Source organism: Amblyraja radiata, chromosome 5, assembly GCF_010909765.2.
Source record: "Amblyraja radiata isolate CabotCenter1 chromosome 5, sAmbRad1.1.pri, whole genome shotgun sequence".
NCBI classification, from domain to species: Eukaryota; Metazoa; Chordata; class Chondrichthyes; order Rajiformes; family Rajidae; genus Amblyraja; species Amblyraja radiata.
In genome coordinates, this window is record NC_045960.1 from 67,596,487 (window position 1) to 67,609,575 (window position 13,089).

At 43.8% G+C, this 13,089-nt stretch overlaps 1 protein-coding gene across 5 annotated transcripts in view; it reads right to left on the bottom strand.

The window, feature by feature from the left end:
• otof (otoferlin) overlaps positions 1–13,089 on the bottom strand; it is a 313,157-nt gene that overhangs the window by 84,865 nt on the left and 215,203 nt on the right. For all 5 annotated transcript variants that reach the window (XM_033021479.1, XM_033021476.1, XM_033021478.1 and 2 more), the window contains 2 exons: positions 5,950–6,004; positions 1,123–1,254 (listed from right to left, as the gene is read on the bottom strand). In XM_033021479.1, coding sequence (XP_032877370.1) covers positions 1,123–1,254; positions 5,950–6,004 — 187 coding nt within the window. The remainder of the gene's footprint in view (positions 1–1,122; positions 1,255–5,949; positions 6,005–13,089) is intronic.

The following is a 13,089-nucleotide window of genomic DNA, read 5'->3' on the forward strand; positions in this document are numbered from 1 at the left end:
ATTTGCGGTGGGACTCACTCTGGTCATGGAGGAGGCCCAGGACAGAAAGGTCGGATTCAGAATGGGAGGGGGAGTTGAAGTGCTGAGCCACCGGGAGATCAGGTTGGTGATTGCGAACTGAGCGGAGGTGTTGGGCGAAGCGATCACCAAGCCTACGCTTGGTCTCACCAATGTAGAGCAGCAGACACCTAGAGCAGCGGATGCAATAGATGAGGTTGAAGGAGTTGCAGGTAAACCTCTGCCGCACCTGGAAAGACTGCTTAGGTCCTTGGATGGGGTCAAGGGGGGAGGTAAAGTGACAAGTGTAGCATTTCCTGCGGTTGCAATGGAAAGTACCAGGGGATGGGGTGGTTTGGGTGGGAAGAGAAGAATTGACCAGGGAGTTACGGAGGGAGGGTCTCTGCGGAATGAGGATGTTGCCAGCACTTGAAAGCCTGAGCTTAAAGGGAGGGATTGGGCAGGCTAGGTCTTTATTCCTTAGAACACAGGAGGATGAGGGGTGAGCTTGTAAAGATGTATAAGATCATGAGAGGAATAGATAGAATACACGCACTGAGTCTTTTACCCGGAGTAAGGGAATCGAAAACCAGAGGGCATAGGTTTAACGTGAGAGGGGAAGGATTTAGTAGAATCTGAGGACAACTTTTTCACACAGAGGGTGGTGGGTATATAGAATGAGCTGCCAGAGGAGATAGTTGAGGCAGATACTATAACAACATTTAAAATATAATTGGACAGGTATATGGACAGGAAAGGTTTCGAGGGATTAAGGCCAAACATGGGCAGGTAGGACTAGTGTAAATGGGGCAGCTTGGTCAGCATAGGTAAGTTGGGCCAAAGGGCCTGCTTCCGTGCTGTATGACCCTGTGATATTTTGTTAAGCTTTGACAGTAGATACAATTAATGAAACATTAAAAGAGATTGCAATTCATATCCACTTATAGGAATTTTGAACCAAAATAGGCATTCTTATACAAATGCAAACGTTCCAGTACATATTTAATAGAGATTTACTTCTTTAGGAACAATGAAATGGAATCACATGCTAGAAGAAACATAAGTTAGTGATTTACGTGAGTACCAGAGACTGAAGAAAAGTATAACAAGCAAAAAAACCGTCACCTCATTGAAGTAAGGAGAATTTGTAGACTCCTTCATGCTTGTATATTTCTTATCATCACCAATCTCAACACAGACCACAGGGTCCATGTTCAATCCGACTAGCTGTCGTGCTTCAATAATTGTAATACTCACCTGGAGTAGGAAAATAATGTCAGCACAATCTCAATTTAAGTGCATTTTGTTATTTTGTCAAACTTCTGATGAAACATAGCTAACTCAGCCTATGTCAATGGATGAAAATTGCCTAAAAAACGGTCTTGTGCATTATATTTTCTGTTTCTATTTCCGACTTGGAAAATATTTTTGCATTCCTTTGCACATGTCTTGTGCTATGAATGGATAATAGGCCGGACTTCATATTATATTTGAATATTCTGATGATCAGAACGCTGGAAATGTTCAGCAGACAATTCTAACAAAAGGTAGGTGGCCTGAATTGTTTTGAAAATCTTTCTTTATCTCAAGCATCTCTTTATCATCCAAATACAAGGGACTGGTGAGATAATGAGCCAGAACTTGCTGCCAGAGGTGAACTGCTTATGCTTATCATTACTTAAATGGTAAGGTACAAATTAGCCCTTTGCAGAATCACCTATGTTAACGTTGCTGGGTGCTGCCCTGATTTTAAAAAGGGGATGGTGGCGTGGAATGGAGGGAGTGATTGGTGTAGTAATGCCACCATGTGGGTCTGCCAAGAGAATCCTTGCTTGTGGTACAGCTGAAAAATAACTTTTGATGACTGACTAAATCACATCCCCAGCTTAACCAGCTGTCAAATCTGTCAAGACCCCTGAATGCCTCTGAATAAAATGTAAAATGTCAAAAGTATTAACGATTAAAATACAAAACAAAAAGAAAGTAGACAAACATTCTTAAAAACAATTCAAAATCTCAAAACTGAATTGGTTCATAAGTGTGCAATTTACTCTGATGTTTTCAAGACCTTTTGCAGATGTAATGTTCCATTAAAATAAATGATGTTGCTATGCCAGTCCCAGTTTTAACCTGGGCCAGACAGCAGAAATGCCAGAAAATTGTTAAACATTCACATTCCTTCATTTGATTCTATGAGATAAACATCAAAACACAGCTGGCAAGTCACCAACAAAGACTGAGAAGCAATTTTGGGAATTAACATTTGTTCAAAGGCTGTGAAATTCATCTGTCTGAATTTATCATAATAATAATAATAATAATAATAATGGATGGGATTTATATAGAGCCTTTCTAATACTCAAGGCGCTTTACATCGCATTATTCATTCACTCCTCAGTCACACTCGGTGGTGGTAAGCTACTTCTGTAGCCACAGCTGCCCTGGGGCAGACTGACGGAGGCGTGGCTGCCAATCTGCACCTACGGCCCCTCCGACCACCACCAATCACTCACACACATTCACACACATTCACACACAGGCAAAGGTGGGTGAAGTGTCTTGCCCAAGGACACAACGACAGTATGCACTCCAAGCGGGATTCGAACCGGCTACCTTCCGGTTGCCAGCCGAACACTTAGCCCATTGTGCCATCTGTCGTCCCAATAAGCTTTGGCTACAAAATATTCCACTGTCCATTAACAGTGTTAAGATTGTAGCAATATACCTTGGCGGTTCATTGTCCAAAGTTTTCTTTCACAATTATGTCAGACCGTTATGTTGCTAAGTTTCCCTCTATGTCCAATTTGATAATGTTGTAGAAAAGATTGCTTTACAACAATGACTTGTCCTTCTGTCCTAATATGGATGTTAACATCGTTGATTTGACTCTTGATATGCACAGTCAAACCTCAGATAAATACTGGGATACCATTATGATGATGTTGCATCACATACTGGAGTTGATTTAATGTGTGTGGTAAACATTACAGTAATGGGACATCATCTCGCTGGGCAATCCACTTCAAATGTGCAGCAGTAAATCAGATTATTCTGGAGTAGTTATAAATTATTTATATTTAGCTGTTTCATCCTATTTTAAATTTTATTTCGCCTTTGCAGTAGTTTATTAATCACACAATATCCACTCACATTAGCTCATTTTTTAGAAAGTGCACTGATGGGAAGAGTGCTATAGGTCACTTTCATAAACGTGTTTCATCATATAAACTCCACATCTTTTTCAAAATTGCCCATGAAACTAATGAATGCCTCCTGCCGATGTAAGGATTCAGTGAGAAAACAGTGCATTTCATGAAATTACTGAATTACTGCTTGTGCTCATTATGTCATTTCCAAACAATTAATTTGATGACAACATAAACATAATTTACATTTTAGAACTGCATGGTTTCAACCTTTTTTTTCTCAGGACTTTAAAGATGGCAGGCATGCTTCAAATGGGTGTTATTAGCACTAATTCTGAACGAGCTGTGTGATATTTACTTTGTATTTAATAAACATGAAAATCTATCAGATCAATAGGATATATTCCAATTTCAGAATATATCAGACATAATATCAGAAATGTGCTCAGTACATCAGAACTAAACTGTATAATATTAAATGCAATGATGTTTGGAGGTATTGGTCTACTGAGCTAGCTCAAACTAACACTTCAATTATCAGCACCTTTCTCCATTGAACACTGTGAAACATATGTATTCCATCACCCAACAGGTGGATCACAGGTAATAATGCAGCCCACACTGAAGCCCTTTCCTCTGACATCTCCAAGTGGCATCTACTGCGATACTTGTGTGAATCTTTGTGCATCTGCTATCATTTTTGTGATGAAGAGGGAATGTTACGGTGTTTGATTTTAATGTCCATTTTACTGTAAATTTGATGACGACCAAGACATAATCTGCTAAATGTAAAAGCACATCAAATGTCATCACTTTGGTGACTACACTTGAGTCTCCAGACTCACAAAAGGTAGAGCAATATGTTTCTTCTTCACTGTCTACCAGCTTGTCTTGTAAATTAATACTTTGATTCACCTGATCCAAGCTGTTTAATATTTTATGCAATTAATTATCTATCTTCTACCTGAGCTGCAGAGACGGAATTATTTATAACCTTTCATGAATGCTTACGCCTCTCCTTACACTTGCAACCACTCTTCTTTCTTTTTCCTTTACCATTGTAAAGAAACAAGTACTACATATTAATTCAAATGGGCCCTATGCAGTTTGTTGCAAAGCTGAACAGGCTCAAGAAGATGGCAATAGAGTGGACAACAAAAATTGCCCATCGCCCTGAGGATGAGAGCACAATTCCATTAATCATATCTTAATGCCTCATGAAAAATTAAAAAAAAAAAACCTTCTAGCATTCTAAAACACTACTCCCAAATAAATATGTTCAAATTTCACTTAAAAGATATCAGTTATTTTATGTTTCCGATTACTTAATCCAGAGAAGTATTTTACATTTATGAATCACTTTTCCCCCTGCAATTCTTGCCACTTTATCATCTAAAAATTGAAATGTGTCTGCTTAAAATATGATGAATATTCCCACCATCTATATATTACTAAAACTCTCATCTTGTTTGTTTGGATGTCTGCATGTGAGTGAGTGAGATCCTGAAATTACGCCAACACGGTACATGATAGCGCTACAATTTTTGGACCACCTTACTCACCATTGTCCTGTGGTGTGTTGTGTCAAACATTAGTTCACACTGATGTTATATTTTACAAGTTATTCAACTTTAAAAATTTAACTTTTCACTTAACTTCTCACTGCTAAAAATCCAAATCAAATTGCCGACTACAATGTTGCAAATCACAGGACACTGAGTTCAGGCAGCATGCAATTGGACTAATTTTCCTGGCAGCAAGTGCAATTGGCAAAAGAGGGAGGGTGAATGACGGGAAATGAGCCGCCCCTGCGCAGTTGGGGGCTATGGGTGAGTGGTGGAATCTTGCGTTAGAGGATTGTGTTGGGGGAACGGGTGAGTGGTGGAATATTGCGTTGGGGAATGGGTTACGTTAGGGGACCAGGCCTCCCGTGTGACAGGGACCCAACAGGTCCTACTTGGTCTAGTTATCTATATTAACCTCATTATATCAAATATATAGTTGTAGAGAGGAAGAATAATCACAGCATTTTTTTCTGAGCGCAGCTGTAATCATTGTCTGCTAGTCAGCACCCGTGACAATGATGCAAAAACGAGTAACAGAGTTTAAATAAAGAAAATAACAATCCAAAGAGCGTTCTCCTCTTTGAAGAATGCACAAAAATGGCCAATGATAATCAATGAAATCATAATCTTAGGAGTTACTAACTTCTGAACAGCCACAAAAAAGTGAAAAGCATTGATAAGCAGGTTGGTTTCCTGGCCAAGATTGACTGAAAGACAACCAATTGCTTCAGTCAATGCAATACTATGGTAGGAGTTTATTCAGTTTACTTGTGTAAAGAGGTTAAGAATGTTTGAGGTTGATGTCTGGTGGAGATTTATTTCAATCAATCATAATAAGTGCCAAGGTCACCTTCAAGTTCAATTATGTCTTTGAGGTTGGCTCTGAAAAAATGCAAGTAGAATCCCGTAGGACAAAATAAAAATGATCAAGTATAAGTCACAGTGCGGTTAACGATTATGTAAATCCATATTTGACAATGAGACAACTGACTGAATGTTATATAAGTAATAGAGGTGTTAAACACACGAGCAGTTCTTTAGAGCTATGCCAGAGAGCAGAGAACTCCTTCAACAAGCAAGATTTCATTCAAACTTAAGAGTTGTCTACAGATAATCCATTTATGACTGCAAGTACAGGATCAAACTAGCCACTTTCTCTTAATTTGAAAATAATTTGGTTTAAATAGACTTTCCAGGCAGGCCAATGCACTGAACTATAAAATGAATCTGCTGGACCTTACTTGGTAATCCTGAGGTCTCCCTGCACTAGGTTCCATTTTGATATCAGGCTTTGATCTGTAAGTAAAAACAAATTAATTATTTTTTTCAAAATGTGTTGAAGAATAATAAAAGTCACTGATGCACTTTTCAGTAAAATACATTAACTGTGATATTGGTTTAAGGGGGGGTCCATTAGACCCCACTAGTTTTTTTTGTAAATGGAGCACCGTGCTTAACTTTGGGCATTTTGAATTATTTGCATACATTTCCTAATGAAGCCCTGCCTATCAGGAAATTAGTTCAGGCAATTTCTGGTTCAAATTCCTTCAGATGTCACTTCCCCGTCATATTCTGTCCTTGTAATTGCATCATGAACATATTCATCACTTATTACTTAGTTAATGGCAAAAATGGATGAAAAGTTTATAATTTACTAGATCAGGCACTCACGCTAATTACCCCCTTGATATTATATTAATATTATTAATTTGCTCCTTTTACCCCATAACCACCCTATCTACATAGCCCCCAACTTGCAGTCACATCTAGAGAGGAGGGGGTGGGGGGGGGGCGGGCGGGAGTAGAGAGTGAGGTCAGAGAGAGAAGGGGCAGAGGCAGAGAGAGAGACAGAGAGGGGGGAAAGAGGGGGTGAGGTGGGGAGCAGGGAGGGGGAGGGTGGAGGGAAGAGGGAAGAGGGTAGGGGCTGTGGAGGGGAAGGGGTTTAGGGGAGGGAGGGAGGGGATGGAGGGGAGGAGGGGAGGAGGGGAGAGAGGAGGGGGGAGAGAGAAGGGGGGGAGAGAGAAGGGGGGGAGAGAGAAGGGGGGGGGAGAGAGAAGGGGGGGGAGAGAGAAAGGGGGGGAGAGAAGGGGGGGAGAGAGAAGGGGGGGGAGAGAGGGGGGGGAGAGAGGGGGGGGAGAGAAGGGGGGGGAGAGAAGGGGGGGGAGAGAAGGGGGGGAGAGAAGGGGGGAGAAGAGAGAAGAGGGGGGGGAGAGAAGGGGGGGGGAGAGAAGGGGGGGAGAAGAGAAGGGGGGGGAGAGAAGGGGGGGGAAGAGAAGGGGGAGAGAAGGGGGGGAGGAGAAGGGGGGGGAGAGAAGGGGGGGGGGAGAGAAGGGGGGGAGAGAAGGGGGGGGAGAGAAAGGGGGGGAGAGAAGGGGGGGAGAGAAGGGGGGGGGAGAAGGGGGGGGGGGGGGAGAAGGGGGGGGGGGGAGAAGGGGGGGGGGGGGAGAGAAGGGGGGGGGGGAGAAAGGGGGGGGGGGGAGGGGGGGGGGGGGAGAGAAGGGGGGGGGGGAGAGAAGGGGGGGGGGGGAGAGAGAGAAGAGGGGGGGGGGAGAGAGGGGGGGGAGAGAAGGGGGGGGAGAGAAGGGGGGGGAGAGAAGGGGGGGGAGAGAAGGGGGGGGAGAGAAGGGGGGGAGAGAAGGGGGGGAGAGAAAGGGGGGGAGAGAGAAGGGGGGGGGGAGAGAAGGGGGGGGGAGGGAAGGGGGGGGAGAGAAGGGGGGGGAGAGAAGGGGGGGGAGAGAAGGGGGGGGAGAGAAGGGGGGGGGGAGAGAAGGGGGGGGAGAGAAGGGGGGGGGAGAGAAGGGGGGGGAGAGAAGGGGGGAGAGAAGGGGGAGAGAAGGGGGGGAGAGAAGGGGGGGAGAGAAGGGGGGGGGAGAGAAGGGGGGGGGGAGAGAAGGGGGGGGGAGAGAAGGGGGGGGGAGAGAAGGGGGGGGGAGAGAAGGGGGGGGAGAGAAGGGGGGGGAGAGAAGGGGGGGGGAGAGAAGGGGGGGGAGAGAAGGGGGGGGGAGAGAAGGGGGGGGAGAGAAGGGGGGGGAGAGAAGGGGGGGAGAGAAGGGGGGGAGAAGAGAGGGGGGAAGAGGAGAGGGGGAGGAGGAGAGGGGGGAGGAGAAGGGGGAGGAGGAGAGGGAGAGAGGAGAGGGGGAGAGGAGAGGGGTAGAGGAGAGGGGGAGAGGAGAGGGTTGGCGGAGAGGGGGGAGGAGATGGGCTGGAGGCGAGGGGGGAGGGGGGAGGGGGGAGAGGAGAGGGGGGAGAGGAGAGGGGGAAGAGGAGAGGAGGAGAGGAGAGGGGAGGAGATGAGAGCGGGATGAGAGTAGAGGGGGGAGAGGAGAGGGGGGGAGAGGAGAGGGGGGAGAGGAGAGGGGGGAGAGGAGAGGGGGGAGAGGAGAGGGGGGAGAGGAGAGGGGGAGAGGAGAGGGGGGAGGAGGAGAGGGGGGAGAGGAAAGGGGGAGAGGAGAGGGGAAAGGAGAGGGGGATGGGAGAGGACAGGGGGTGGAGAACCTAAAAACATTTTAGAACCAAAAAAGACACATTCTGCAAGCATTGTAGAACCAAAAGAGACACTTTTTGCAAACATTTTAGAACCAATAAACACTTTTTGCAAACATTTTAGAACCAATAAACACTTTTTGCAAACATTTTAGAACCAATAGACACATTCTGCAAGCGTTTTAGAACCACTAAGGACACTTACATTTGAGTAGACATGTGTTCAGTGTTATTCACAGCTCAGAGAAACGTGACCCTCTGCCTTCCTCCAGCTTGCAGACACTGATTGAGGCACACCACTTCCTGGTTTGTAGTCCCTCCCCCCCTGCCACCAGCAGGAGCAGCAGAGAGAATGGGGAATTTTGTAAAATCATTAATATATCTGTCATTTTTCATCGACGGGAAAAATCCTCGGCACACATAAGGCGGAGGGGGGCTCTGAGCAAGGTGGCCAAAAATGACGGCCGTAGGTGGCGGCGTTCTCTCGGAAATCGCAGCACAGATGGCCAAAACCGGTCAAGAACAGACTTTTAGTAATATAGAAGATGGCCAGTACAAGATGGAATTCAACAAGGAGCACCCCTTACTCAAAGCAGTGAAATTTCACAATTAAAAATGTTCCTGGAGCAATCCTTTTTAAGTGTTGAAAATCTAGACTGCAGTTGCTAATCTTGTAAAATGTTGTTGGCAGCAAATCTCAGCATGAATTAGAGCTAATAATGGTAGAACACAAATCTCTTGCTACCACTGATTGGGGAGTGGGGGAGGGAGAAGATGGCTTGACATTGTATGGGCCAATCCATGCTTCCCAAGAAGTTCACCCTTCCTGGCTCTTGTTTTTCACAAGTCCCTCCCAATCATCCCTGCCAGTTGACACCTCCATGGCACCCAGAATGGACCGAGCCATTTAATAAATGCCAACATATTTTCCATGGGCAAGCTCACAAATGTTATCGCTATTGCATATCCAGTGTGCAGCAGCCTGTGTGCAGGTTGGGGTTTAACATTTCTGCAAGGGTGTGAATCATGATAATCCTTTCTTCAAGCAAAGATGTCCAAATTCCATGATTCTTGGATTTTCTGATTAAGCATTCGGGCTAACCTTAGCAGAAACATATTGCACCATAAGGCAAACGCCAGTTTCTGGAATGTAACATGTACTACATTGCAAGGGTTATAATTTCCATAAACTATCTGACTTTAGTTGAATTACTCTAGAACATCAACTATTTCTCTTTTGTCCATTCGATGTACTTGCATGGGCTTCAGAATTAACTGACACTCTTTTGAACATTCCTTCGGTGAAAAGTTTTCCATTAATCATTGTCTATGTTATTTTCCCATATCTGTGGGTGCTGTTTTTGTGCCAATCTGAGATAATGACTGATAAAGATTCCATCTCTGTTTGTCCTTCATTTGTTCAATCTTGAGCTCGTTTCTCCTTTCCTTGGACTCTCATCATTGTATTCTTTCCAATAATATATTTAAAACATCGAGCCACACTGATTATACTTTCTCTACTCAAACCACTTAATTATTTTTCCTCGTGTTCTTCATATCTGTGGCATGTACTCTGAAGCTTCCACATTTATTGCTGATGTTTATGGAATATCGGTTTACCGTGAGAAATTCTCCTGACAACATATAATAATAATAATGGATGGGATTTATATAGCGCCTTTCTAGAATACTCAAGGCGCTTATATAGGTCCGACATATGATGCATTTACAAGATTGCTATTCGTATCCCTTTGTCCTCATGTTATATGATAATAATTCTCATTTATCAAATCATTTTATATCATCTTCACCATTTTAGCAAGAACACCACTCCTTTATGAGTACGTACTTCCTCTGAGATAATCCCATTTCCAGTTGGTCTCAAGACTCTTATCCATGGAAACGAACAACTTTGTAAATACAGTTCCTCCCAATAAATCTCTTCCCACACCATCAACCAAAGCCTCTCCAGCTGTTCAGGTGGGATCAGAACTCATGCCTCCAGATCAATATCCCTGGTCTTGAGGTGATATTTGACTAACTTAATCACACTGCCTCTTTACTTGAGCTACACGATTGGCCAAGGTCTTGTTGAGTGTGAAGTAGACTTGGGAGACTTCTGCTTCAGTTTTTTGTTGGAAGATGAGTGGAAGCAATGGACCAGATTGCCCTGAACACGCACCCTCCCTACACATGCATTTAAGGGCAGCATCAAAGGGTGGCACAGTGGTAGAGTTACGGCTTTGCAGCACCAGAGGCCCGAGTTTGATCCTGACAATGGGTGCTGTCTGTACGGAGTTTCTACGTTCTCCCTGTAACCGGGTGGGTTTTCTCCGGGTGCTCGAGTTTCCTCCCACACTCCAAAGACGTACAGGTTTGTAGGTTCATTGGCTTCTGTAATTGTAAATTATCCCTGTAATTGTAAATTGTGTAGGATAGTGCTAGTGTATGGATGGATCACTGGTTGGTGCGAACTCGGTGGGCCAAAAGGCATGGTTCCGCACTGCATATCTAACTTAAATTTAAATTTCCTTTTAAACCCCAAAAGGTGCTGGAGTCAACAGGTCAGGCAGCATATCTGGAAGACATATATGTGAGGTCCTGATCCAAGATATCACATCTATGTCTTCTAGAGATGCTGTCTGACCCGCTGAGTTACTCCAGTGCTGCGGTTTCTTTGTAAACCAGCACCTGTAGTTCCTCGTGTCTACGGCTCAAGTAAAAGCCTGAAGGCCAAATGTACAAATGCACCTTCCATTGGGACCTTCCTTCAGCACATCAATACTCTGCTGTTTCTATTGCTTTACTGGCATTCACCCTGAGAGGTGCTGAACCCTGAACAGTCTCCACAATCTTCTCACCACTCTGCAGCCTCTCTTGAAAACACTGAACTAATCAATTTCAGACTGTGGCTAATTTTCCTGCCTGTTCCTTTTTATTGATTTTCCCCTGAAGTCCTTTCCACTTTCAACATTGTTGCCTTTCATTTGGTCTTTTTATTGCATTTTCACTAGTTTTCAATCTTTTCAGTGCTTTAATGCCTAAATCAGCTTGATTTTGATTGATTGTGAATCTGTTACCTCATTAATGTTTCTTTGTTTTCAGATTGAAATGATCTTTGCAGAGTACTCAATAGTCTAATGTTGAATGGTCTACAAAGCATTCATGAAATAATCTGCTCTGTTGTTGAACTTATTTAAACAGTTCTTTGTCATAGTATTAACCACAGGTGACCCCTGATTTTGTATCTATAATTTCCCTCTTACTTTGATTTGTTCAATCCTAAAATGGGAGGTGATTTCTAGTTTCAGTTCCTCCCAGTCGGCTGAATGATAACCTGTCATTTATATACAATAAAATCAGAAAATTCTAGCAACACTATGTTTCAGACAGCATCTGTGGAAAGAGAATATATTTTTCAAGTTTGGGAGCCTTCTTTATTTGGAAAGAGAGAAAACAAATTACTTTAGGTACCAGAGAAGGTGAGGGTGGGGAATAGGTGATTCAACAGAAATATTTTTGATAGGGTAAGACCCGATAACTTAAAGGGGCAGTGAAGGGACAATTTAAATCTGATTCAGCAGCTAATACAAACAAAGAGAAAGAATGCTTGTGTTGGGTCTCATTATAACAGTGCAGGAGACTATGGACAGAAAGGTCAGAATGGGGGGGTCCAATGAACTGAAGTAACAGGCAACCAGAAACTCAGGACTACTCCCAAGGACTGAGGGCAAGAAGATCCCCCAATCTATGTTGGCTTCTGCAATGTAGAGCAGGCCACCAAATGGATTGGAAGAAGGGCAGGGAAATCGCTGCTTCCGTTGGTGGGCAGGAAGGAAGGGTGAATCAGGGAGTCACACATGGAGCAATCCTTTAAAATGCTGAAAAAGGGAAATGTTTGTCTGGTGGTGGAATCTTGTTGGAGGCTGCAGAAGTTGCAAAGAAGGATCTGTTGACAATGGAGGCGGTTGGGGTGGAATGACCAGGGAATTCTCTTCTTGCTGTGTCCAGGAGACCAGGGGGTGGGAGCAGAGCTTCTGGAAATAGTTGAGATGTGGTCAGGGGTTTGTCCAAAATGACTGAGGGGAAGCCACAGTTCAGGAAGAAGGGAGAGGCACACTTGTGGAATGATTTATCATTGGGGCAAATGTGACAAAGCTGGAAAATTTGAGAGAATGGAATAGAGTCCTTACTGGAGGCAGGATGGAAGTATAATCAAGCTAGCTACAGATACTCTCTTTCCTCTATCCATCCATCTCTCTCTACACTACTCTGCCATCTGGACTAAGTTGGTTTCTTTTCCTAGATTTGATGAAGGTTAACCGTTTTTCTTTTTACAGATGCAGTTTGACCTGCAGAGTTTTCTGATAATTTTTGTTTTCTCTTCAGATTTAAGCATCTGCGATGTTTAAAAATTGTTACTTATTTACATGCTAACATCCTGTGCTGTTCTCTTCTATTTCTGATTTTCAGTATGTACAGCTCCTCTTGGCACTAAATTGAATTTCGTTTTTCCACATCACTCTACCAGTAAGTTATTGTTGTGACCTAATTGTTTTCTTTACTACATTTTCGAGTTGTGTCTCCTGCAAAAGTATGGATTAGAACTGCAGCTTCCAATGCAGGGAGTGGGTTCATTCAGCCCATGGGCACATGTGCAGTTAGCTGTTGTGCGTTAACTATTTTGGTTTAATGATGCTGTCTATTGAAGCATTGCCTTAAACTGATTGAATTGCTGGCTGGTTCTGTGTATCCCTTTGTTCCTGTTACTGAGCTTGCTCCTATTTGTCTATTCCACAGCTTTGCCATTTTACTCAAAACACCCAAAATGACAATATCTTCAAAAGCTTGGCTGTTCTGTTCTGCAATCCTACTTTGTGATCCAAGCAACTGGTGCT